We start from the raw sequence: 27,398 nt of genomic DNA, 5'->3' as shown, positions 1-27,398 counted from the left end.
TGGGGACAGGAGTAAATTCAGAAGAGTCAGTCAGTAAATACAGTACATTTATCGCAATTAAACAGTAAAATAATACTGTACTAAAGAAATGCTGATTAAGTGTGTGTGTATTGCTTACAGTTTTGTGTATGCTTACATTGTATGGAAAGACCTGTAAGACTTTCTGATATCTAGCTGAGTTTTTATGATTTTAATGTGTTTGAAAAAAGGCTTACTAGGTCACAGTCTGAGATGCTATCTTTTGGAGTAGTGGACTCTTCTGGTACAGAACATCAGTAATTCTGTATGTAGGTCCTTAAAGAGATCATAAATGAGGAAACCAAAGAGGCATGGAGGTCATAAAATAACGTTAATAAAACATAGGTAAGCGCTTTCACAGTATTATATCAAATGCTTCTTCAGACAACAATTAAATACATTCCATTTTACATAATTATACCAGCTGCTAATTAATCTCTCTCTAGTGTGCTTTCGTAATCAAACAATATGAAATCACTATCAAACATCTGTAAAAAAAATATAAAATTCAAGATGAAATTCAAGTCCACTTATATACAAAAAATTCACATAAAAAGACTAATCATAAAACTTTATCAATAGTACATATTTCACCTATGTAAGTTCCAAGCTTTTAAAATAAATTTCAGGGGGACTTTGTCATTAAGGCCTTTCCCAGTGTCTGCCTTTAACCCAACTATCCATCTAATTTCTGATAAGTATGTTAAATTCTCTATATTACCCCCCCCCCCCCGTCTATTCAGCTTAACTACTTCCATAACAAGAAACCTAAATCTATGTAAATCGTCACTCTGAATGATAATGTGCAGCTGTTATAATTATTTAAATTGGAATGCATTTAATTGTTGATTGTCTGAAGAAGCATTTGACGTACTACTGTGAAAGCGCTTAAATATGTTTTAATGAAGTTATTTTATAACCCCTGTGCCGCTTTGGTTTACTAGTTTATGAGTGTATTGATACGTCTTGTGCTACTGAATAAGCCATTAATCTGTTCCGTCTGTGCTCTTATTTTTATTTTTATAGTATTATTAAAATAATACCTTTTGTTTATTGCATGTTTGTATGTTTATATTTCAGATTCTAGTGAGTCAAAACCTTAATGTAATTATCCTTGTACTGCCAGAAAACATCAATGTTAAATCCCTCTGCTTTTCAGCATTACATCACTCTATCATGCTAAGAAGGATTCTGTGAAAAAACAAACATATAATGGAACAGACAGAGAGCTGCACACAATACTTTCTGTATGAATGGTATACAAGTCACATGCCTTGGATGCTCAGGCATGCTAATCACAGAAATGGATGCACTCTGATTTTACAGCAATGAGATAATTACTTATGTCCAGGTGGGAAGCTGAAGTCCAAATAGTATACCCAACACTGGTACACGCAATGGGTCAAAGTGCAGAAAGCAGTCTGCTGTGAAAACATGACTCGCTGCATTCCCCAGGAAAAGGAAATGCTAGGAGACAAAGTGCCAAGCTGCTTTGCCCTATGATAAGGGCAAAGTCTTTTAGAATAACTACATTCCAAAAGCCCACAAAAAGCATGCAAGAATTTTATCTGATTTTTTCAGAACATCAATGACACTAAAATCTGTTTCCCCACCTGCAAAAAGTTTATCTTCACAGAACGTTCAAAGCATTCAACACATTCTTTAAACTCCTTATTGCGTAGATGTAATAGGCCTTTTGAGCGCTGAGCACGGGCACTGCGGTGATTAGAGATCTCCCAGGCCTTGTCATAATACTGGTGCTCTCGGAGGACATCACCTAATAAGCAGTACAAACTGGCCGTCTCCTTCTTCTCCAACTCCTGTCTTAAAATTTCTTCTGCCTAGAAAGACATATGCAGATGTTTTCAAAAACACAGCATCACATGAAAATCAAGACATGCAGAGAACTAAAAAACAGCATTACGTTAAAGCAACAGGACTTTAATGAACAGCTGCCATGATACCATACACAGCGGCATGTAAAACATAGCTGCTCCTATTATTGCAGTTTTTATCCGTCCACTATTATTATCTTCTAAGCACACTAAAATAGGCAAATGGATCCTTCCACAATTACTATTCTTCTAAAGGGATTAAAAAGAGGCAAGTCCGCTATAATCCAGAATATCTATGGTAATCTTAATTAGGCAGAACTAGGCAGTGAGGGAGTACAAGTAAAAGCATCTGATTAGTACTTCAGTACTGTGACTGTAATATGGCAGCTAACCGTATGTGTACAGTTTAAGATGGCATGGCAGATGCAGACACAGTCTACCATAATTCACATACTGCTGACAGCTCTTAGATGAAAAACAGCAAAATGTACTGCTGACCTATCTCTAACTAGCACAGTATGCAGGGCGGCAGCAGATTGGTTTTTCCATGCGTAATACAGAAGCAACTTGCAAACTATACAAACACAAGCAGGGCAGAAAAGGAAGAAGTGCATGAATAAACTAAGATCCATAAATTCACCCACCCCAGCCATTGTGGTCCTGTTTACATGTGAAGAAATATACTCCTGTTTTTAACCAATGTACGCTTTTGATAATGCTGTGTGCAACCTAAATGAAGTGATGCACAGAATTTTCATTTTACAAAAAATTATCAGAGGAGAAATTAAGTAAAAGTATACATCACATAGCAAAAACAGAATAAAAAGAGTTATACTGTGCTTTAGTTTGCAATCATAGTTTTAAGATGTGAACTTGAAATACTGAGTAGGGAAACTGATATTTGATTGAAAAGGGAGGCCTGCAGAATGCACAAAGCCCATTCTCTGTTCATTACTTTACTTAAATCTGAATTCCAAACCTACATCTGATGTTACAATTAAAAGCATGGAAGTTCTCAGCAATGAAGGAATTCAAATCAAAGAAATGCTTAAACTGTCTGAAAATTACAACCTGTATGTAACTGTACATGACATGATTTTCAAAGGCAAATAACATGTTTAATAATACAGTACTGATAAGCACTAAACAAGCCATCCAAAGCAAGCCAGATTTGCTATGAAACATTTTCATGTCTATAATTATCAACAGATACAGCATCTATGATGTACAAGGCACAACAGCCAACTATTGTATAAGTGCAGGTGAAATGCCTTACTTGACAGCAGAGGCAGCCATAGTCAAAACACTGTAAAACTGAGAAGCACTACATGATTTTAAGTAAACACATTTCTGTTGAATATTTTATGATGTAAAATATGCATGAATCAGTACTAAAAAAAAGTTACCAATCTAATACTGATCACTCCTTATTTTCTGCCATAAATTACAACAGGAAACAAAAGTTATGTACATACTGAAAGATCTTTATGGTTTATGTCAGGCACTTAATATCAGGAGTACCAGCCACATTCTCCAGTCAAGACAGTCACCTTTAAGACTTCTTAGGATCTAATTTCTCACCCACCTATCATAATGTTCTGCGCCACTCTGCTGCAGTGCCCTGGAACAGTGAGCACATAAAAATGCACCACAAAAAAAACATGCATCAGATAACACACATTCATCTGCCCCTGAAGACATTCTTCTGAACATCCCCCGCAGTATGCTGTAGTGAATGGACACAGATTATGAAGATCTGTCATTCTAGTAAGGTCATAACTTACATGATTTTCATAGCTGCAATACCTGACTGTCCTGATACTGTAGCTAAAGAGAAAGCTGCAAGATACGACTGCTAAAAAACAGTAGACCAAAAAGGCTGACCTAGGCCTGGAAATCACATCAGGTTTATACTGCCTGAAAAAGTATGCATGGAAGCCCATGTTGCAGCAGCATAAATGTCATCAAGTGACACAGTTTTGGTGAAGGCCTGAATAGAAGTCACTGTTCTTGTTGAATGTCATTTAGATTTATTTGGCAAATCTTTATTATATTTTTCACAGCACAATGTGATGCATTCAAAAGCTAACAAAGACAAGGTGACTTTGCAGCCCTTTTTACCTATTTTGTCATTCACAAAGGATATAAAATATGGTTACCTTTTCTAATGTCCTTGTTTCTGTTAAAATAAAAGCACAACTGATGATGAAAATACAGAGAACCTAAGCAATATTCCCTATTAGAATATTGGTGAAAAATGCAAATAAATTAACTAGCTTAAATTTGCTTCAGTGGCTACTTTGGGCATGAAGGATGGGTTAATCAACAGAAACTTTCTGTTTGAGGAAAAAAAAAAGATAAGGATGCTTAGCATACGAGGCCTGCAGTTCTGACACTCTTCTAGTTGAAGTGACTCCTACCAAAGAGTATTTTCCATGTCACAAACTTTAAAACTGTTCTAGCACTGGTTCAAAAGTCAGTACTTTTAATGTTTACAGCCTAAAATTAAGTTTTCGACACTGGTGCATTTAGAAGGGGTCTCAGCAGAAAGATCACTCTCAAAAATATCTTAGATTTTCATAATGTAAACTTTGTGTGATTTAATCCTTATTAATAGTTAAATATTGCTACCAGACATGCTTGGAAAACAAGGAATCCAATCCTCTATCAAAGACTTGTAATAAATACTCAAAAACTGCAGGGGGTGGAACAGAAAAACAATTCAGTCCCTGTGAGGTTATCCATACAGAAAACCTCATCCATTTGCTTATCTAAAGTGGTCTACTAGAAGGTTTCCAGGCAGAGGTCAGGATATGGACAATCAGCTTTCCTTGGAACTGGAGGAATCATATGGTTAAGTGAAGGAAGAAAAGGTCCAGGTGAGGTTTGCTAAACGTGTGCGTTAGAAGAATCTGTAATGGCCTTGGGCAGAAAGGCTTCTTCAACAGATCAGACCACAAAAGGAGAAAGCAAACTTGCTCAGACAAAAATGGAGCTATGACAACAACAATGGTCTTGTGTTGGACGTCTTTCCTCAAAAATGTTAGGATAAGAAAAAGTGGGTGAAAGATGCTAAGAGGACCAAGGAGATATTGGACTAAAGCATCCCTGGAGGTTCGCCTCTGTGAAGAGATGAGAAAGAAGAAGCTACTGCATTTGTCACTTGTTGGGGAGACAGACAGGTCACAACAAAGCTGGCCCTAAGCTTTGCTACTGAAAGAATTAGATATCACACTTCTGATATCAGCTGAATATGTCCCCCAGAAAACAGGCCAGTCCAGGTATGTTGGTTGTGTAAGAAAGCTGCAAGACAAGACTGCCCACTCCCATACCCTTATGGCCTCTTGAAACAGGGGTATGAATGCTCTCTGCTTTTTAAAGTACTATACCACAGCTGTGTAGTCCAATGAATTGCAACTGTATTTAGGAGAAAACAGTCTGGGAATACATACAACTTGTGGAGGACTTTTCTCATTTCCAAGATAATGATGTACAAATTGGCCTCATTTTGCATCTAAGTCCCTTGGACTTTCTGCCCTAAACAATGCTCTCCACCCCAATGCATAGACATCTATGCTGACTATCACACAGAGGCTAGGAATGGTGAAGGAATTACCTACAGCCAAAACAAGTTGGTAGAACCTCCAAGACAGATATGGCATACACTTGACAGTCTTATACTTGATCATGTGTGATTTGTGCACCAAGAATGCAGATCCTTTAGGGGCCAATACAGAACTCCCACCTGAAAACTTGCAAATGGCACCACAAAAACTGTCACTATCATTAAACCCAAATGTTTGAGGCAAAGTGCTGTAGGAATTATTGGATTAAAAGGAGAAGATGCACTTGTGTCATGTGTGGGGGACTTGCTAAGCAATACAGTGTACTTAGGTGGCACTGTATGACAGTTAGTCCTTGTGACAGCTCTGTGTGGAACATTTTGGTGCCCACAATGATCCCCAAAGATCAGAACAAATGGAAAAGAGATTCCATAATTTGAGTCAGCAACTCTTAAACTGAGGGAAGCTAGCAGACATTCATCCAGCTAAGGGAAGAGTTTGGTCCAAGGTAGTCTGAGATGAGCTGCCACTATGACTACATTTTTGGTGGACACTCTGAGAACTGTGATGAGGCCAAACAGCAGGGCTCAAAGATAAAAATGAATGTCTCCAATTCACAACCAGAGGGACACCCTTAGACATTCTGATGTGCAGGCAGACATCCTGAAAGTCTAAACATCATTAAGACCTTTATCTTTAGAGCAAACTCAATGAAAACTGTTGTGGTCTAAGACTTACCTGGGTTCTTTGTTTTCTAGGAAACCAAAAATACCTTGCTATGAGGCGAGTGACATCTGCTTTTGGTCTTATCCTTTTGATGGGATGAAATGACATATAAAAGAAATGGTACAGCCTCTTGGTATGACTTCCCTTACCTATTTTGTCCTTTCTGAAGACCCGCTACACCAGAAAGTGATGAGAGAATTAATCCTCAACTGCCTCCAGGGTGGCACAACTGGGCAACTCCTCAGGGGCTCTGCTGTTGGGTCACTGGAGAGCTCTGGACTCCCTACTCTCTACCATGATAGTGTTGCCTGTTCTGGAACCCTCCATGTTGACCGCTATCAGAGTGATGTTCAGCTCTTGCTGCTGACCCATTTTAAACCATCTGTTTCTGGCACACTGCTGGTTTTGAGAAAAAGTCTGCTGAGAAGTGGAGAACTATGTGCTAACAACCATGAGCATTCTTCTTTATTGCTCCTTCTTGAGTTTTCTTCTTAGACCTCCATGTGGCATCCTCTTCAATGTGACATACATTTCATTCAGAAGTATACATTGAAATCTGACCATGTGAATCACATGGCTGGCCGTCCATACACAGAATATACTGGATGCACATGCACGTGTCTAGCTGATCCAAAGTCCTGGACTCTTTGTCACGGGGATGGACCAAAGAACCATGTGGGGGTTCTTTTTTAAGGGCTACTAAAGCCGCTATGGAGTTAACTAGTGGATTCATAATCCACAATTTGCAGTCGTGAAGAGTCAAGAGAATTCTGTCTGGTCTCCTTAGCACAGGTGCTACAACATCCAGGTCTTACCAAGCCATCTGCATTGACAGGTACAACTATCTTTCAGTGGGAAGAACAACCTAAGATGGCAGTGGAGGTGTAGCAGAAAGCCTCTTGCAGGATCTTCTGTAATGGAAAGATGGAACACTGAGCCAAGACACCTTCTGTCTCATCAATTTAAGGATTTCCCGAAAACCGGGGTCTTCAGAAAAGATTAGCAGATCCTCTCCACTGCTATTCTCTTTAGCTACAATTGGAAATACCACAGAAGAATCTTGATGCTTCCTCTTGCATCATTTTATCTTGGGACCTCCTGGGGAGGGTTGAGTGATGGGGAGGAGAATAATCATCACTGAACATACCACATTTATCTCTATATTTGCTTTTCCACTCCATTGCCATCTGCTGAGAAGACTGGAAGGGGAGGCTAAAACCTCAGATTAGTGGTAATCTGAGACTCAAGTATGATATCTGAGCTATGTTTTGCTACTGAATAGTCAGTATGGAGTGCTGTACTGATGGCTGCACCATTAGCCAATGTCAATTCCCACTTTAGCCTATTCCCATTTTGCTTCTCTTAAATAGGATCCCTAGTCCTCCCACATTCTACATTATCACTTTAACACAATCTGCTTTTCTTCCGCCCACCCCCTCCCCAAAATCTCCCTGTATACACTATTCTATATGTCCCTCCTGGAGCTTTGTGGGAGACCTTTAAATATATAATACTCCAATGCTCTCCCCATCCCATCCCCACTCTCCTGGTTGTAGGCTGTGAGACTCTGATTCCCTAGTACGGGCTACAAAGGAATGACCCTTGATGACAATCTAGTGTATGCAATACACCTTTCTCGCCTCATGTACATCACACCCCTGACACCCCACATCCCCAGGGACCTAGTTCCTTAATGTCCCACATCCAAAAACAAACAGCCCCTACACAACAATCCTCACTACAGCGCATTTATTCACTCCCTCTGACCTCCAGCCTCATACACTGTCTACCCCTAACCATCACTTTGTAGTCCCATACAGCACCCTAACCTCTAATATTCAAGACCCCCATCTCCTTTGATATGTACTTCCTGCTATCCTATCACTCAACTCTACCCTAGAAAACCACAGCCAAAAGTGAGTTCCACCTCCACAACCCCTAAGTACCCATCTACTCTGGTAGAGGAGTACCTAATACCTTTACTCCCAAGGGAGTAAAACCTAAACATTTTTTACCTTTCTTAATTACTACTCATTAGGCCTTCACTATACCTCAAAGACCTTAATTTGTTTATCATTACATCACCCTTACAATCACAATAACGTGTATTTGGAGGGGAAAAAAAAAAAGAGTTTAGTTGACATACTTCATGTGACATCATAAAAATATCAGTAAATAAAAGAAACACTACTGCACGACAATAAATTTGGGGGCTGCTTCTACATGCACAATCCCTCTTACACAAAAGAGCCTCTCTTCCATATTACAATATATCTATTTTTTCAACCCACTATACACTTTTCTCTCACAAAGCTGAAGCATACTTCTTCTTGGCTCTTATGTCCAAAGATAACTTGAAAGTATCAGAGTCATCCTCCCTCAATAACTAGCATTTTAAAATGAACTGTATACACCGTACTAAGCAGAGCAGTAGCTGGATCATTTGGTACCCAATGCTGCTTCCTGATCTGGCATACCTTAAAGTTACAAGCCCATACACGGTAAACGGACAACATAGGCTTCACAAAAATTTGAAAAGAGTCACAAAATATGATGAAGCCAAGGAGGTGAAAGCGCTAACTATACCTAAATAAAGAACGTTCGTTGTTTTATATGTTGGAGTTCCAGTTCGTTTTATTATATTTTGTGACTCTTTTCAAATTTTTGTGAAGCCTATGTTGTCCGTTTACCGTGTATGGGCTTGTGGATTTATAAGACATTTTATTGTTTGGTAACGGACACGCTACTCGCCTGGGGCGGCATTACTTTTATTATTATCGGCATATACCTTAAAGTTAGGCTGAGGAACAAAAGATAAAATGGTCTGTTCTCCAGTCTGGCACTCCCTTTTCTCCTAAGGAGGAGTTCCAGGTCCAAAATGCCCTACACCCTTGAAGCTCTATGTGAGAGCAAAAAAAAAAAGGTTTGTTCTCCAGTTTGGTACTCCATCCGTCCTAAGCAGGAGCAACAAGTCCTAACGTCCTCACACTTTCCTTTGTGGGAGTGGATCTACCGATCTCACCCCCTAACACTTTGAGTGGTAGTTGCCCCCTTCTCCCTACCCTAGCTACTCTTCTGGTACCAAGAACATACCCCTTCATAATAAAACTATTTAAATCTGATGCATTGTCTTTGTTGCACTTAATTATTGTCTCTGACCCTCTAATACAGTTTTACAAACTAGCAATCACTAAAGACTTAATGTATATGTAACTTAGGCTTGTATCATTCAAAGAATAAATGTATGTAACATGCCCTCAGTAATGAACATGCAGTAGTCCCACATACTCAGATTGTCACAACCAAAAATGGGTAACATCCCACACCTCAGTGAATTATTTGTTGGCTTATTTGTTCATGCATGTACATATGCATCTGAACTTGTTAATCATATAGCGCACTGATCTAGAGAAACATTTTTTAGACCTAACCCAGGAGTACATAAACACATTTTATTAATAGTAATTTACATAGCTTTAAATGTACAATGCAAAGAAATTACTATATACAGTAAACATTGCTCTATAAATGCACAAAATAGTATGATCATAAAAAAGGTTAAGTACAGTGAGACTAAAAACACAGATTTGTAATAAAATGAACACAAGTAGGCTGTATAAATATATACAAACAAGTATACAATATAACTTAAAACCAGTGATTTGCATTTTCTCCACTATAAATATTAGCACACTTTTCCAGTACATTGTTGGAGAAATAATGGTTGTGTACTGATGTTGCCACTAAAGAAAAGAAAAGAGAAATCTTCTGGCTGTTGTACAGGCACAGCCACAGTGAGTGCCACCCCCCCATTAAAAAAATATTTGGAAGCATGCACCGGAGCACATCTTTCATTACTGTCACTTTGATCCTGGTCCCTAACATGCTCAAAGAACCTATCAAGGCAAAAATACACATACTTGCAATAAAGTTAGCCAAACCACTTGCCCAAACATCAGAAAAAAACATGCATCAGTGTATGGTAATAACATACGAGATAAAGACCCCACAGTTACCTGCAGGCACCAAAAATCCCTAAAACTATTTGCATTTGTAATATATCATGAATTTAATACATTACAGTGCCTTTGGGTGCACTGGGCATTTTCCAGTTCGAGAGAGCACTGGATTACTGGAGTTTTTGCTGCTTTCACCCATGGGCACTACAGACTCCAACTAGAAACAATTTCCTTCTTCCCTGCTATTCAGTCTCTCTCTCTCTTCTTCTTTTTTTTTTGGTCAGTGAGTTGGCCTGTGCCCAATTTTTGCTTCTACTGGGGATCTGGTCAACATTCCTCACTAGTAGTGGCCCATCCACAGTGCACACTTCACTACTATGGCTATTTACACTCAAAACCCAAGACCACTGGGCCAACAGAATTCTCTTGCCTGGGGTCTCCCATCTGGATGTGGCTTGCTACTTCTGTTATGCTTACACACTAATGACATGGATGATTCACTTTTCTGCACACATCATGCGCTGCATACGGTTCAATCTGCACTAAAGTTCTTTTTCCATCCAGTGATACTGTAGGTGAGAGAGATTCAACCACATCTCTCTGCTTACTACCAAAAACATCCATTGCTTTGATACTGCCTTAATGCCTACTTTCATTATAATTCTGGGCAAATATTTATTCTACCAGACATGCCCTCTCTGTTTATCATCTATCTTCAACCTCTCTACAAAAGTGAAAACTTATCCAGAGCATTCACCCAGCTGTCAACCCAGCACACCTCGGCTTTCCATCTCCTTTGTTTTAAGCCTGCTGCCTCCAGCAAAATTCAAGTTAGTAGTCTTCAACCAGCTTTATTTGCTGATTCCACAACAGTAGATGCACACTGCTCTCTTTCTATTCCTCCACAATCAACATAGTTCACAATTAGGAAAGAGAGAGTATGAAAGAGACAACAAAAACACATTTTGGATTGATTAGATATTTGGAATTTTTTTTTATAACGTAAGTGAATTCAGCACATAGAATGGGCATCCTGTGGGAAGAAAAATAAAAGCATGAACATGACCTCTCAGCAGTCTTGGTAGTTGATTTGCCTGTATCCCCAGTGATCTGATTTTGAGTAGCACCTTAATAACCTGAAGGTTGGCCACAGAAAATAATGGCATGCAATAAGGTATGAAGAGGTGTACATGGTACAGAAAGTAGAAGAGGGGTGTGATGCAGAAGCTTGAAGAGCAAGTACATTATGAGCCCTTGGTGTGAGCAAGAACATCTGATCTCTGCGCACCACCATCTAACTGCCTTACTGCATTTATAAAATGGACATCTGTACTGTTTAAATGTAAACTGACTAGCTTAGGCAGCATCAATTATTTATTTGATACTGCACTTTGATGAAAAACAGTCCATCCATCAATGGTTACACAAGCTTTTTGAGGCAGTATGGTATCTCAGTGGCAAGATCTTTGCTTCATACTTCCAGAGTTCAAGCCGGACTTTTGGCCATAATCTATGCAGAGTTTGGACTGCATATTCTTTTCATGTCAGCACGAGTTTTCTGAGGACTTTTGTTTCTTCCCACCTCCCAAAAATTTGCTAGTTGATTGGCTACACTGTTATACACACACATAAATATATATAACTGTGTGTATCTTATATATATATATATATATATATATCTTTGTACTATATATATATATATATATATATATATATATATATATATATCTTTGTACTATATATATATATATATATATATATATATATAAATAGATACACACACACGCACACACACATGAATATACATACACACATGTTGCTGTTTAAAAATTCAGTACACAATACAGATAATTATGATCTAGTTTCCAGTCATAACCAACTTGTAGTGCATGGAATCCCATAGTATGCCCTGAAATCTGGAAAAAGATTACTGTCTTAAGAATGCTCCTCATGCAAGACCCAATCTTTATGCTTTGGAGTACTTAACAAAAGATTGTTAAGGACACCAAAGCACTGTTACGATCCAGTCTCATGCTACGGACTAATATGCATTACCAGCTGGCAAAGAACAGTGGTAAAGGTATAGCAGCTTTTAAAGGCTGTTAGATGCTTTGCTCTTCCACACTTATAAACAAAATGTGTTGCAGGGCAAAGTATCTAACAGCTTTTACAGCTGTTCTACACAGGACCACCAAACACTTGCAGCATGTGACCGTGCAGCCACAGACCAGTAAGCCAAACAAGAAAACCAAAAGGCTCACATAGTGTTTTGTATACATAAAGGGTATCCAAGTTGTTGTTGTCTTTCGGCTTTTCCCGGTTAGGGTTCGCCACAGCAGAACTCCATTCCACTAATGATTGGCAGTAGATTTTCACAAACGCCGAGGTGCCAGCTCGACGTTCAACCTTCAGCGAAGGCAGGCCCATTTACGCATGTCTTTCGAACGCCCACCCAACCACGGGGAGGACATGCAGACTCCACACAGAAGGCACTCCCCGCACTCCAGCCGAGAATCGAACGGGAGAATCTCTTGCTGTGAGGCAACAATGCTAACGCTGCACCACCGCGGCTATCGCATAAAAGGTATCCTGAATTTTTACTTGGATATAAAGGGTATCCATGTAAAAATTCAAATTCAAATCACGTGACGTAAAATATGGAATGGTAGTCAAACAAATTAATTCAACCTGTATCAGTACAATCTACACAATGTAAAAAATACATACATAAAATATACATGGAAAATACCATCAAGGGATTGTTTTGTTAAAAGAATGTGTAAATAAATGTATAAATAATGTTTAACAATTGTCTAAGTATATTTAAAACTTCATCATAATCTGGCAGCTTTAAATTTGAGTGTGGGAGCAATGGAAATGTGCTCATTTAAGCCCTGGTCATTAGATGCATTCAATCATAGCTGCCAGATTAATTCTCTGTGCTCATCACTGGTTTCCCAAGAACCACCCTGTTCATTGTGTGGGACCAGTTCCAAATACGCCAAATTTAAATTTCCAATTAGTACACACCTATGTGTTTGAATAAGATGTTGTTGGAGTTTTGTTGTGAAATAGCATAAAATGCTCATAAATTATTTTCCTAAAATGTTGTTCAGTTTTACCAATGTAATAAATAACATTGATACAGGCTGAATTAATCTGTTTGACTACCACTGGATATTTTACATCATATGATTGCTTTAACAAGCTATTTAAACTGGTTCAAATGTATAGTTTATGGTTCTAATGAAGTCCTACTGAATTTTAGGGACGAAGGCACTTAACCATTTTTTTTTCAGTTTATGTCTATTTTATTTTATTTATTTATTTATTTTACATTTGTTGACTGGGATAGTCCAACTGGAGCCATGTCCATTTTCAGTGGAGGCCCAGGGAGATAAGCTCCGAGTTATCAGATACAATAATACAAATAAAACAAGAGTACAGAAGTAGTATTACCAATAATTCATAGGCAGAAATTCATAGGCTATTAAACTTCAAATTCATATATTTGGTAATTGAGTTTGAATTTTTACCTATATACCCTTTATTTACACAAGTCACTATGGGAGCCTTTTGGTTTTCTTGTTTTGTTCTACAGATGGGTACTTTTTTGTCTGATAGCACCAGGTGCTTTTCTGGATTTCAAAGGCTTTGAAAGTTGGTAAAACAGCTCAAAGCTCCTACACTTTTTCTGTAACTGGTAGCACATGGAGCAGATAAAGCTCCATTCCCTACAAAGAATTATGAATGGGTCTTTGATCATAAGCAGCTTTGTGTTTTCTCAATAAGAATGGCAAGATTCACCTCTCAAGCTTCACTCTTGTGGTGAATTTTTTGGCATCCATGTCTCAAACACACAATAAGCTGGCTATGATCAGATACCTGGTCATAGTCTACTATATGACAAAAGCATCTACCTTGGCTGAATAAAAAGATGAATGACACCATCTTCTATTCTGGATTATTTGCAGACTGCAGCATTATAGGAATGGAAACATTATTTTCACAGGACATTTACTAGTGGTGGGCCTCCATATCAATGTCTACCTTGAAGTAAACTACTATCGGCATGATTTTTTGTGTTAAGTTGCATGTTATTATATCTAATTCCCAATGTAGTTTGTACTAAACCTCTGAACTTTGTCTACTCTATTTGAATATTACTTCTGTATTAATATTTTTTATCAGTAAATGGAGCTTTTCTCCCTGGGCCTCCACTGAAAATAGGTTTCTGACCCAGTGGACTCACACGATCAACAAACGTCAATAAAATAAATAGCTCACCAGGCACCAGTTAACTGCAGGACTCTCGGGCTACTCCCTTTAGAATCTTTGTGCTCAGCCCATTTCCCTTCTCCTACGGGATGGAACCATGTTGGATTATAAAGGAAGCTTCTTCTTCAAAGTGAGACCTTTGAGACAAGCATGCCAAAAAACTTACCTCAAGAGATGCTGAAAAGGTGCAAAGGCTGTGGGTTCTACTCCCACATTAGCTGACACTACACTGCAGCATAAGGGGAGAGCTGCACTCATGTATGTGTCATCCTTTGGATAAGACATTAAACTGAGGTCCTATCTGCTGGATTTAGTGGTAGCTATGGTGAATGTAAAAGATCCCACAGCACCTATCAAAAAGACTAGGAGAAATTCTCTGATTCCCTTGCCAGAGTTCCCCTAGTAGTATAAATATCACCTCAGGTCTCCCATGAAAAGTGGCCACTAGCCTAGTCAGCCTAACCTGGATAACAAAAGAAAAAAAAAAATTTTTCCCCTCTTGATAAGTCAAATTTATTTTATTTTTTTATTTGTTTACCCGGATTTGTCCATCTGGGCATAAGCTGCCCCCCTTTTCAGCAGAGGCCTGGGAACAAAAGCTCCGAGTAGAAAAGAGAAGGTACAAACAGCAGACAAGCAAAATTAAAATGACTTTAAGCAATTTAGCTAAATAACTATAAATAGAACTCATAACAAACTGAGTTTTAGGATAAAAACAGCACTACATACCAACAGATAAAAATGTTTGAAAGTCGTGAATAAAATCTAATATACAAGTATAAAGTGGTTCAAAACAAAAAGTGGGAGGAAAGAAAAAAAGTGAGTCATTTGTGAGAGATACTTTTAAAAGGCAAGGTTTGAAGAAAAAATATTTAAGTAATGTGCTGGTGGAAGTGACAGTTGTATAACAATGTGCAGGAGGAACAAGGTGAAAAGACAAGTTTGAAAGGTCAGCACAGATTAATTAAGGGATTACTGTTGTAAAGAGTGGTTGTAAGGTGCAAGTGTATGGGTACAGGGAGATACAGAGGGGGGTGTGGTATGAGGGGGGAATGAAAGTAACGGGGAGAGAAAAAGCAAAGCAGTGAGCCAGAAATGTTGAAAGGGAATAGGAGGGTGTAAACACAAATGAGAAGGAGGGGTGAGGAGAAGGGTAGGAACTGGTAAGGAAAGTAAGTGGTTTAGGGAGAAAGGATAATAAAGACACAGACACAGGCTGCAGATACAATACATCAGTACAGTGTCCTTAAATAAAATAAGGAATACCATACCTTAGAATTTACTGTGTTGATGAACTGGATTTTTTGTCTAGTCAGGAGTGAAATTATTATGAAAACAGATGGCAGTGTGTAGCAAAGGAGTCTAGTCAATTAGAAGGGATACTAACAACTTGTCATTGTTTATGAAATAGTACTTTCTTATCAATTAATAAATAAGAGAAAAATCAACCAGCCACAAGCTTTTCAAAAGTTAGTAAATCAAAATACTTAAGAAACAATGATTTAATCATTGGACAGGAATTTAAACTTGTAAAGAAAAACCCTGAGAAGATAATCACTTTGAACAAGCAGATTACAGGAAAGAATACCTTTCTACAGCTAAATTTTATCACAGCTATCAATTAACTAAAAATACTCATTGAGACATAAGATAAAGACATCACAGGCAGATACACAAGTGAAGAAACTAACTTATAGATGTATACACTACAAGGCAGTAGTTAGTTCTTCCTCTCTGAAGCTTCACTTAGTTGTTCATTCAGCTATTTGGTTTATATCTTTCCCATAAAGTACAGGTGCAATAATTCGGTTTCACATTTACCCGTAATGCATTTGTTTTCCTCCTCGAGACAAACTGTCTCTTTACTAAATTTATAATTCTGCTATTACAACTTTTTAGTTTCCCTGCCTAGGGACAGATACAGATTTTGTAATCATAGGACAGAATAATTATAATTTCTTTTTTTTTACTACGATAATTTTTATTTTAAATGTATAACAAACAAAAACAGAAATACTTGTTTACGGTTAACAAACATATTAATAGATTAACTATATACAGTATTTACATTCAGCCTGACATGAGTAGATTTGAATAATAACGTTATCCAAAAATGATTAAACTTAACTTATAATACAGTTGTTTTCATGAGGAGACAGATTCCACTTGTAAAGTGTCAATCAATGTCAAAACTTTCTTCCAGGGATTACTGACTAATGGCTTATGAATCATTCTTAGTTCTTTGGTTTTTACCTCCATTAATGATGTTTTTTTTCAGTAAAACACAAAAATCTTCTCTATTAGGCACTGTGGTAGAGTTCCGTTTCTTGGTTATACATTTCCTAGCTATAGCTAGTATTGTCCACAGTAAGTACAGGTTAGGTTTATTTATAAAAGAACCTTCATTTATATTCAATAATATTAAAGCTTTGGTCATGACAAATGTGTCTATATAAACTGGTTGTAAGAAATTATTAATTTAATTCCAAAAAACTTAAATTTTCATACAGTCATAGAAAATGTGAGACCAATCGGCTTTATTGGTCTGTTGACATCTCCAACATAACCCATTACTAGAAGAATTGATTTTTGAAATTTTATCAGGAGTTAAGAAGGGTTTATGTAGGCATTTCCAGTTAAATATTCTCCAGTATTGAGAATAAGAAGTTAATTTAACTGAAAGTAGTATGTTTGATTTATTTTCTGAGGTTAAAGGTATTGAATAATTACCATTTCTGAGTCACATTTGCTATACATTTTGTATCCCATGTATAAATGCTATATTTACCACCTGAAGGCAGTTACAAACTTTAGATACAAACTTCATATACTTTTTTTATACACTGCATAGAATTAGGTCACAAGTTCTAACATATTTTCCTGCTGCTGGGGAAAACAATGCCGATTCAATAAAACATTTTTTGTTTAATTGCTGCAACTTTTATACAGCTATACAGCTCACAGCTCAGACGAGTTGGAGTTTTCATCTGAAATATCACATCCATACAGACTTTTTCACACCTACAGAGGGACAAGTTATGCTAAGAAATTACAGTGCACTAATATGCCAATCACAAAGAGTGGACAAAAATACAAAAGGATACAGAGGTATGATTTGTGGCAGTATGATTAACCAGATAACCCCTCATTAATGAATGTTACAAAAAGAGAAGAAAAAATTGTTGGTATGTTTAAGGCTCCTGGAAAATAAGCTCCAACTATAATCAGGCCATGATGCTGATAATGTGTAACCACTTACATTTTTATGCCCTGAAGCTTTCTAGATGCTTGGAACAGTCCCAGATGCACACCACTTTCAAACTTCACAGCATCTATACCCAGGAGCTGCTGCGTGGAAACCATGAAATGGATTTCCCCCTCCCCTGAGTTTTGGTGCTTTTCTATTTCTTTTTTCTGCAATTGTGCAATCTTTGGAATTAGACCTTGCAGCATGCAAAAATGGCTTTTTACTGTTCATTTCATCTGGCTGAAGCTTCCATCAGATTGTTAGACCTGGATTAAGTTCAAACATAAGGGAAGCCATAAAAGGCTAGTCTTTTCAGTTGGTGGGTATACAAGTTGATCTGGGAAGGTTTATAAACAGGGCAGTGAATAGGGTACAAAGTCTTGGGTTAAAACTTTTTTTATAGAGAATACCCTGACCTGAGAGTACCCTAAAAGTTCAAATTATTCACTTCAGCAGACACATCAAGTAAAAGGTGGAATTTAAAATCACAAGGAACAATCCAAAAACTGCATTCATGACATGGTACTGATTTTCTAGGAGAACCTCAGGAATCCCCCATGGAAGGCAGCAATATGCTGAATGGAATACCAGTCTCCATGACAAGTAATAGGCCAGAGGACCTATAATGCCACAATACAACACTCTGTCTATAGAATGCATGTTTAACTGTTTCAAAAACAGTATAGGCAGAATGGCTCAGGACCACCTGAGAAACAATACTATGTCTATTTTTCCCCTAGAAACAGCAGCTAAGACAATGCACCGAATGAACATTTTAAATGGCTCTACTGGTATATAACAGGGTGCCTAAAGCAGGTGTAAAAACATAACATTAAACATTTTTGTTTAACTCTAAAATCCACGGCCATAAATGAAGAAAGAAAAAGAAAAGATGCCCATCACAATGCTGAGTAACAACAGTCTAACAGTTCAAGTACTCAAATTCACAAGCTTGACTGTCAAAACTTAATGGCATATTCTAACTACATGACTGTACAACCTTGGGACAGGAATATGACCATTTCCACAACAGCATATAAAGATGGAGTTAGTAACAGAATATACAAGTAAGGGGGCGTACCTGCCTCATTAAGGAAGTGCTAGGAGGGGCCTTCCCTGCACAAAAAAAATGTATATGTGTTTTTTAAATTCCAAGCCAGGTTTCTGACTGTAGACCACATGAATTCAAGCACTTGAACAGTCCAAGTTTGAATGCCTGACTATGAAAAGACCCCAAAAAAGTACTGCTAAAGAAATACTATCAAAATGTAAGGTACACTAAATGAACCCAAAAACGAGTCAGAGGAGAGGACACAGAGCACTGAAAAAGCACCCAGCACCTATGTAAACATTAGCATAAAGACAGGGGGTAACAGAAAATAAATATGTGAAAGCGACAGCAAGCTGCCATTCATAAAAATTGGCAAATGTATTTCTTTGAAAAAGCATGGAAAGTTACAGCTCTGTACCTGTGCACACAGCAGATGAAAGGGTGACTCATCAGCAAGCTGCAGCAAATAAATCATGCTGTCACAGGCTTACGAATCCGTCAGCAGACAAGAAAATCTAATGTTTTATGTGTGTTAACAGATTGACTGGCAGTGTTTTCAAATTCCGAGTCGTAAGTACAAGCCTTGGAAGAATACAAGACTGAATGGGCAAAAATGGGAACTCAATATACTGAGTTCAACATCTCTACGACTCTGATTATTTCCTTTTCTGTGAGGTATGGCAATCATGAAGTTAGTATATATAAGTAGCCGTGGTGGTGGGTAGGAGATTCAGACCCCCTGCAAAATAATAATAATAACAATAACAACAATAATAATAATAATAACTTGTTGATATTCACCATTTGTTTTCCTAGATTCAGTTTTGTTTTTTCATGATTCTTGGACTCTCAGTTACAGGTCTCAAAATTACCAAAGGCAGCCATGTTAATTATATACTGCTGCTGACAAGTAAAGCTAATAAAGGAACTCACTGAAAGCCACTGTTAATGAGAATTTATTTACTAAGTGTAGACTAGTACAGCCACCAAAACATGACATGAGGGTGAGTCTGCAAACCTCTTAGAGCAAAAAAACTGGGCAAAGGCCCAAAAATAGGCACAATTTTTAAATACTGCTCCTACAAATTAGAAAGTTGATAAAATAACAGTTTTTGCATTTGCATGTATTTTCTGAAGGGTATGAAGCTTGAATCTCAAATGCATGTCATTATTTTCTAACACCAGTCTTTAATGATTTGCCACTAATTTGCCTATACAGTTGAGTGGTATGGGGGTGAGGTCACCTAAAGAGAAACATCTGATTATAAGAAGACAAATCCTTAATAGTATCCTTTAATGCTATTATCAAAACTGTTGGTGGGATCTCGATATGGAGTAATGTATTCCATGACAGACAACAAGGCTAAAACTGTTTTAACTATGTAACTCTATTATTTCCTTTGCTATTTTTATGACAGATAAATAATACCATTTACAGTGAACAGAGAACATTTGGCAAAGGCATCAAGAACAATTTCACTGCTCCTTTGACAATCTCCTTAATTACTACTATCACTGGCTTGTAAACAATGTGAAAATGACTAAGACTAGTATACACAAAGGGAAAAGGAAACAAAGGACGACATCTGGGCTTATTCAAGTTAGACTCTGGCACTACACTTGGAAGGAACTTGCACTTATACTGGTGAAGTACAGGGATAAAATCCTGACTACGGACAGTGACTCAAGTTTAATTAGCAGCTCAGGCCCTTGATTTAGCAGGCAGGGAGGATAGGCATCAGGAAGGAAGCATGTTGCATGGATTCCCTGCCGAGTCCTGGCAGAAACCAAAGCTCAGACGAATATGACTACTGGCCTGAACAACTGGGAGGGCTGAGGAGGCAGGTTACTCTAACGGTCTGGGCAGGCATGCCCCCAGACCACACCTCATCACCCACTCAGCCTAACACGTATGTCAACAAAGTCATTTCTACTTGGTGACCCTGCAGATATCACTGGTATGTGAAGGGGACCAAGCCACTCTGGGGGTGCCTGAAGTTCTGGAAGTCAGGTAAGAAGGGCAGAAACCTGCCTATGGTTAATTCTCATACACAACGAATAATACTGCAGCAGTAATCTCTGTGATGAACATCTGAGAGATGGTAAACTCCTGCCTGTACTTGACTAGGATAATTTGTCAAGAAAAAGGCCAAATGAGTCCAGATTAGGCATAAACTCCATTAAGTGTTAGCTATACAGAATACACAGACTCTAACAGTTAAGTGCTATTCACAGAGAATACACAGATTCTGAATGACTGCTATCTGCAGAGAATACACAGATTCTGACTGCTATCTGCAGAGAATGCACCTATATTGACAGTAACTGCTATCAACAGAGAATGCACCGATTCTAACAGTAACTGCTATCAACACAGAATGCACCAATTCTAACAGTAACTGCTATCAACAGAGAATGCACTGATTCTAACAGTAACTGCTATCTGCAGAGAATGTACAGATTCTGACAGCTATATACAGGGGATTCACCAAGTCTGAATAACTGCTACCTGCATAGAATAAGCAAAATCTGACTAACTCGTATTTGTGGAGACTACAAAGAGTCTAACCAACTGTTATCTACAGAGAATAAAGAGTCTGACTAACTACAGTTTGCAGTGAGCCTGACAGTATGCGCTATTCACAGGGAATATACTCAGTCTGACTGAGACGCTGCACTACTGTTATGAGTGACCACAACCTTTCTACAACAAACTGGTCTGTGGTGCTCCTGGTAGTGGAGGTCAGACATCTTCAGGAAAATTCTTTTTTCCTGAGTAACATTAAAACCACAGCTGTATCAGGTACACGGAGAAGTTTAATCTTAGCTGATAGATTAGCTTCTACAAAGAAAGGCCAATCCAGTCTTTTTTAGGCATGAACTGGATGACTGGATGGGCAGTTGCAACTATACCATCCTTGTCTGGCTCTTTTAACCCTTATGGAAAGGTGTCGAGACTAGGTCAGGGTCCGATATTAATTCATGTCTTGGTAAATGGGAGAGATCTTTGACTAGGATGCAAATGGCTCACTGGAACAACAGTCTTAGATTACTCCTTCACATGATCATGAGCCCATAACAGCACTATATGCAGAAAGCAAGCAAAACATCTTTCAATATTACACTGTAACTAGAAGGGCCAAAGGGATTGAAGAACCACAGTGCAAGGGGAGGTTTAACAGATAATACTGCACATTTTACACATGATTTTTTGGGGTGCAAAATCTTTTTAGAACTTTGCTAATTATTTCTGTCATGATTATCTGCCAAGCACCTTAATCAGTAGGAAAATTTATTTTCAACAACACAACCTAGACTTTTTTGGCGTCATGAGTAGCATACAGACCTAGGACAAGTGGCTGCTATGCAAGACTCTCTAACTGCCTCTACTTAATTAGGAACTCAGACGCTTGGTGAGTGCACTTCAGACAAAAAAACAAATCACTTACTCCTATACAATTGTGCATTATTCAACAAGGTTACTAGTAATGTCTTTCAGCTTTTCCCAGTTAGGGGTCGCCACAGTGGAACTCCGGTCCACTAATGATTGGCAGTGGATTTTTTACAGTGCCGAGTTGCCAGCCCGACGCCCAACCTTCGAAGAAGGCACACCTATTCACACACGCACCTACCTGCATGTCTTTAACGTCACTTGACCACGGGGAGGACATGCAGACTCCACACAGAAGGAGCTCCAGCCAAGAATCGAATGGGAGAACCTCTTGCTGTGAGGCGACAACGCTAACCGCTGCACCACCGCGACATTATTATTCAACAAAGTTACTAAATTCCATTTTTACTGCCAATAACACTGGTTTCCCCAAGTAAACTACGTCTAGTGGTGGGTAGATTCCTTTCACTGGACAACAGACCCAACATTCCAATACAAAATTCTCAAATTCATATTACATTTTCAAATTAATATAAACATCTCTATTAAATGAACTTAAAATCTCTCACAACAGCACTAACATGCTTCTGGGCCACTACTGAAAATGAGCCCCAATCCAACTGGACAGGGCAGTTTAAATAAACAACTACAGCTCTGAACTGTATTTAGAAAGATCGCTTTCCATAAAATGAGAACAACCATCCTGAGAAGATGAGATGCACCAGGGTAATCCAAAAAAAAATAAACTTCATTGTGATTAAGTGCTTTTGTCTGTATACAAGTTGAATGAGATTTCATCAGAATCTGTTACAAACAGCATCAAGTGCTCTATTTAAACCTCCTGGTACTAATGATGCACTCTCTATTGCCAGTGTTTTCAGCCTACAGGCAGTCAAGTTGTGAAATAAAAGCAAAGTGTTTGATCTAGTTTGATCTGCTATGTCTGCATCCTCAAAGGAAATGCACAATTCTGTTGGAGCTCATTATAAATGGAATCACCTATACTGAGCCAGAAGATACAGCAAACCTACTGGCTGACAAATTCAGCTCCAACTTTACCCCTCTCTCCTCATCAACCTTCCCTCAGGAAATACCAACAAATATAACTCCCCCTGCTATCACTAGGGAAAATTCCTTAATGCTCTCTCTAAGGGCAAGAACACTGCATCAATGGGCCCAGACAATATACTAGGACGCCTTCTAAATAGCATGAAACATGACCTATCAGGCCCTTTGGAATTGCTATTTAACTGGATTCTCCAAACAGGCTTCGTGCCTCATTAATGGAGAACAGCAACAGTTATCCCTCCGCAGAAAGGTGGGCCACCTAATGACCCTGGAAACTACAAACCCATAAGTCTCACTAATCTCATCTAAAAAAAAAAAAAAAAAAAAAAAAAAAAAAAACAGGGAAAGAATCATAATGGAAATGATCAATAACAACACAGGAAACCTCCAGCCTCTAGACCCAAGCCAATTTGGTTTCATCAAGGGCAGGTCATCCCTACACAACCTGGGGGACTTATTTGAGAAGGTCAACAAAGCAATGGACAAGAGCAAAATGATTCATATTGCCTACCCTGACCTGGACAAGGCAAATGACACAATACCCCATGTGAGCATTGTTGACAAACTTACGCGGTTAGGTACAAACCATTATGTCCCCCAGTGGATAGCCAGCTGTTTCATAGATAGGACCCAGGATGTTAGAACTGGGTGGTCCACCTCTACAAAGAGGCCAGTCACAACTGGAGTCCCTCAGGGATCTGTCTTGCGACCGCTCCTTTTTGGCATTTCCTTCTCTGAAGTCCAACGTCAGTGGTCTCTGGCTGACTAAACTTGCACATGACTGTAATTTAGGAGTGGTCACTTGAATTGCCCACTAACACAAACATTATCCAGCAAGGGCTGAAACAGACAAACAACTAATACCAGAGCCATGGACTACAACTAAATGCCAAGAAATGCATAATAGTATCCTTTGGGAAGTTATTCACTCCTGGAAACTATCAAATTGAAAACACACCCCTATGAGTTGACCCAGAAGTCTAGGACTGTGGATAAACACAAACAGTAAACTAGCCTTTGACCATCACGATTACAGTAGTGAGGAAATCATTCTATGTTGTGTAACCTATAAACAAAGATATGGCATCTAGGTCCAAAGAAGTCATTGTTACACTGCATTCAGAATTCATCAGACATATCACTGAGTACAATGCCCTATTTGGTATGTACCTAACCAAGCATATCCAACAACTGGAACTTCCAGGTTACTCATTAAAAGAATATGGTGGTAAGCAACATGTCATATGCACACTGCCTCAAGGCCCTATCCCTGTATTCTGTCTCCTACAGACTGCTGAGAGGAGATCTATGCCTGGCATACAATGCATTGTAAGACCCTACTCTGATGGACCTTCTGCATAACTGCAAAGCACACAGCACCATAATTACCATTCTAAACACTTAAATGTTGCCTGTGATATAAATACGACCTGCTGGAGAGACGGGTATGTATCCCAAAGACTAACCCTTCTGTGGAACAGGCTCCCTATCCATGTCAAACAGAGTTCCTCCCTAAACCAGTTAAAGTGTAACTTGGTCAATTGGATGGGGAACACAAAATTCATCCCTGGTTTGGCACCTATGTCTCTAAAGGACACACGCAGTCTGTAAATGGTTCTCCCAGGCCCTTGTTTGTAAATGATTCACCTCTCAAGCCTCTGCTTACACTGATCAAGGGAACCAGAACCTGTCAGAGATTTGGGATATATGGTTGGGCTTAAAAAGGCGCTTGTGGTCACTAGCCTAGTACAAACCTATAAACCTAAAGGCTAAGCAGGGTGAGTCCTTGTTAGTGTTCGGAGGGGCAACTGATTTGAAATATCAGTTTACCATTGCTGAAAGAAAAAGGTTTTTTATATGCATACATTTTCCTTCATTATATAATGTTTTGTCATGGCGTACCTTCGTTGAAGGTTGTGTGTCAGGGCTGGCAACTCGGCACGTAAAAATCTGCTGCCAATCATTAGCGGACCAGAGTTCCGCTGTGGCGACCCCTAACCAGGAAAAGCCGAAAGACACAACAACATATAATGTTTTGTCATCACAATTAATTTTAATACAATTCAAAGGAGTTTTTTTTATACATACAGCTGTATTTTTATTGTCATTTACACTCATGAGTGGCTGAATATGTACACATATTTTGATAAAGTTTTTAAATATGCATGTATCTTTAAGAAAGAGAGGTCAGCTGATTATTTGAATTGCCTTAAACAGAGCTCTCTGTGCTGTTTTAACAGATTCTGATAAAGTCCGATTCAATTAGTATACAGACAAAAGCACTTAATCACAATAAAACATATTTCTTCTTGGATTATTTATTTTACATTTGTTAACTGGGGGTGTTTGACTGAGCCGAAAAGGCCCTTTTTCAGCAGAGGCCCGGGGAGAAAAGCTCCACATAGAAAAATTACAGATACATTTAGTTATTTAGACATGATCAGTATACACACAAATTACAGAAGACACGTTTTTACAGTGGTATGGTCCTGAATTAATATTCTGGTGCATCTCAACTTGTCAGTGTGTGTGTGTTTTTTTTTTTTGGTTCCTGGTTAACACACTGAGTCGTGGAACAAACATTTGCTGCTTTTTAAGATCACTTTCCATGTCAGAATCTTCAGCTTTTTGTGAGAAATTGCCTAGAAGGCTTCATTTTGTAGCATACATAAAAGTAAAGTCCAGGGTGATAAGAGGCACCAAATCTTGAATTAGAGAGCACAGCAGAAAGGGTCCTTTCAAAATGGTTTCAAACAGCTGTGTGCAGATTAAAAGGGCTTTTTCATGGCTGTTACAGAGGTCAGAAATGGTGACCTTATGAACTTTAATAGCAGATTAGTACAAACAACTGTGAAAGACACTCATTTATGTAGTTTTGCCATGTATTTGAAGTATAAGCTGTACTGTCCCTTAGTAGCTTTTAACAAGGTAGCATGAGAAATGACAGGAGGATTTACAGTAGTGATAAGACACAGCTCTGATGCCCTTTTTGACTGCCTGTTGCAAACAGCCAATAAACTGTTTAATGAAAGTGTTAAATAAAAACAAGACTATTTTCAGCTTCTAGTTTGCAACTATATGCACATTTGGACTTCCAATATAAATGTTTTCTGGGAGATCTTTTTATAATCAAGCTTCTACTCTACTTGTGGGTGAGGTGGGGTAGGCTTGGGGTTAGGAGAATACTGTTACAAGGGAGGTATGATTTCTTCAAGCAATGAAACACTTGCAGGATCAACATATCTCTCAAAAGCTTTACACAGGATCAATAATGAAATGAGTTTCACTTGACCAAGACCAGGGTTACCACCATTTTGAGCGACCAAAAAAAAAGGTTCTTTTCATATCACCAAAAGTCATGCCCATTAAATAAATAGCACTTCACAAAAAAGTAGAATTATGCAGAAGTGCATGGCTTCCTACGCCTTGACTCGTACATTTATTTAAAGTTAACCCTAGAGACAAAAATTCTCCTGGGAAAGGATTCCTACAAGGGCTTTGGCAGTACAAAAGAAAGACGCCCACAAAGCCTGTCACTAAAATGTTTTGCTTCACATCATCTCCCTGTCATTAGCATAGTGCTAGAAATTACAAATGAATGCAGCTGGCTGCTTCCCATCATCCTCTCTATCCACATTCAAGATTAAAAACGCATTTGTCTCAAAACGGTCTGTGTAACAAGTCGTATCTTTTGTGATGATTATTTTTTTTTTGTAACTTGCACTTGGGAAGACATTTTAAAAACACTATTAACAGGCTAGATAGTCTATATACAAGTGTGCATTTAGCATTACCTAATTTTATAACTTTAAACAACTTGGTTTAAGTTATCACCAGTATGTGTGATAGACAGAGATCAGTTCCATAGAATGCCATCACCCTCTTTATTTATAATTAAAGTTTAATTAAAACGGTTTACTTTTGCTTGCTTTGTTTATATTGCCCGATAGGTGCAAAACAGGTTTTTAAAACTATCTTGTGCTGCTCCCCCAGCCCACTCCAGGCAGATTCTCTGAGACCAAGGTAGGATCGTGACTATAGATGGAAACGTGGTGCAGGTCTGGTCGGAGATGGTGGGCACCAGCCTTTCACCTACTTTTCATATTTTACAGTACTTCCCGGAGTAGTTATAATGTGGTACGATGCTTACATCGGTTTAAAAATCTGGTTCTGTTTTGCGATCTGCCCACATAGTTTTGACTTTTAATAATAAACTGCACTTACATAAGCAACCGTAGTTTTTTACAATAATGTTAAATGAA

The 27,398-nt window shown here is 38.4% G+C and overlaps 1 protein-coding gene across 2 annotated transcripts in view; it reads right to left on the bottom strand.

Annotated features, from left to right (window-relative positions):
- The window catches only part of TTC27 (tetratricopeptide repeat domain 27), a 2,723,583-nt gene that overhangs the window by 645,126 nt on the left and 2,051,059 nt on the right, over nucleotides 1-27,398 (bottom strand). For both annotated transcript variants that reach the window (XM_044058498.1, XM_044058490.1), the window contains one exon: nucleotides 1,632-1,859. In XM_044058498.1, coding sequence (XP_043914433.1) covers nucleotides 1,632-1,859 — 228 coding nt within the window. The remainder of the gene's footprint in view (nucleotides 1-1,631; nucleotides 1,860-27,398) is intronic.

This window comes from Protopterus annectens, chromosome 1.part2 (genome assembly GCF_019279795.1).
Source record: "Protopterus annectens isolate FY-2018-M chromosome 1.part2, PAN1.0, whole genome shotgun sequence".
Classification (NCBI taxonomy): Eukaryota; Metazoa; Chordata; order Ceratodontiformes; family Protopteridae; genus Protopterus; species Protopterus annectens.
Note: the sequence above shows the minus strand (reverse complement) of the source record. Positions and strands in the feature narration are given on the sequence as shown.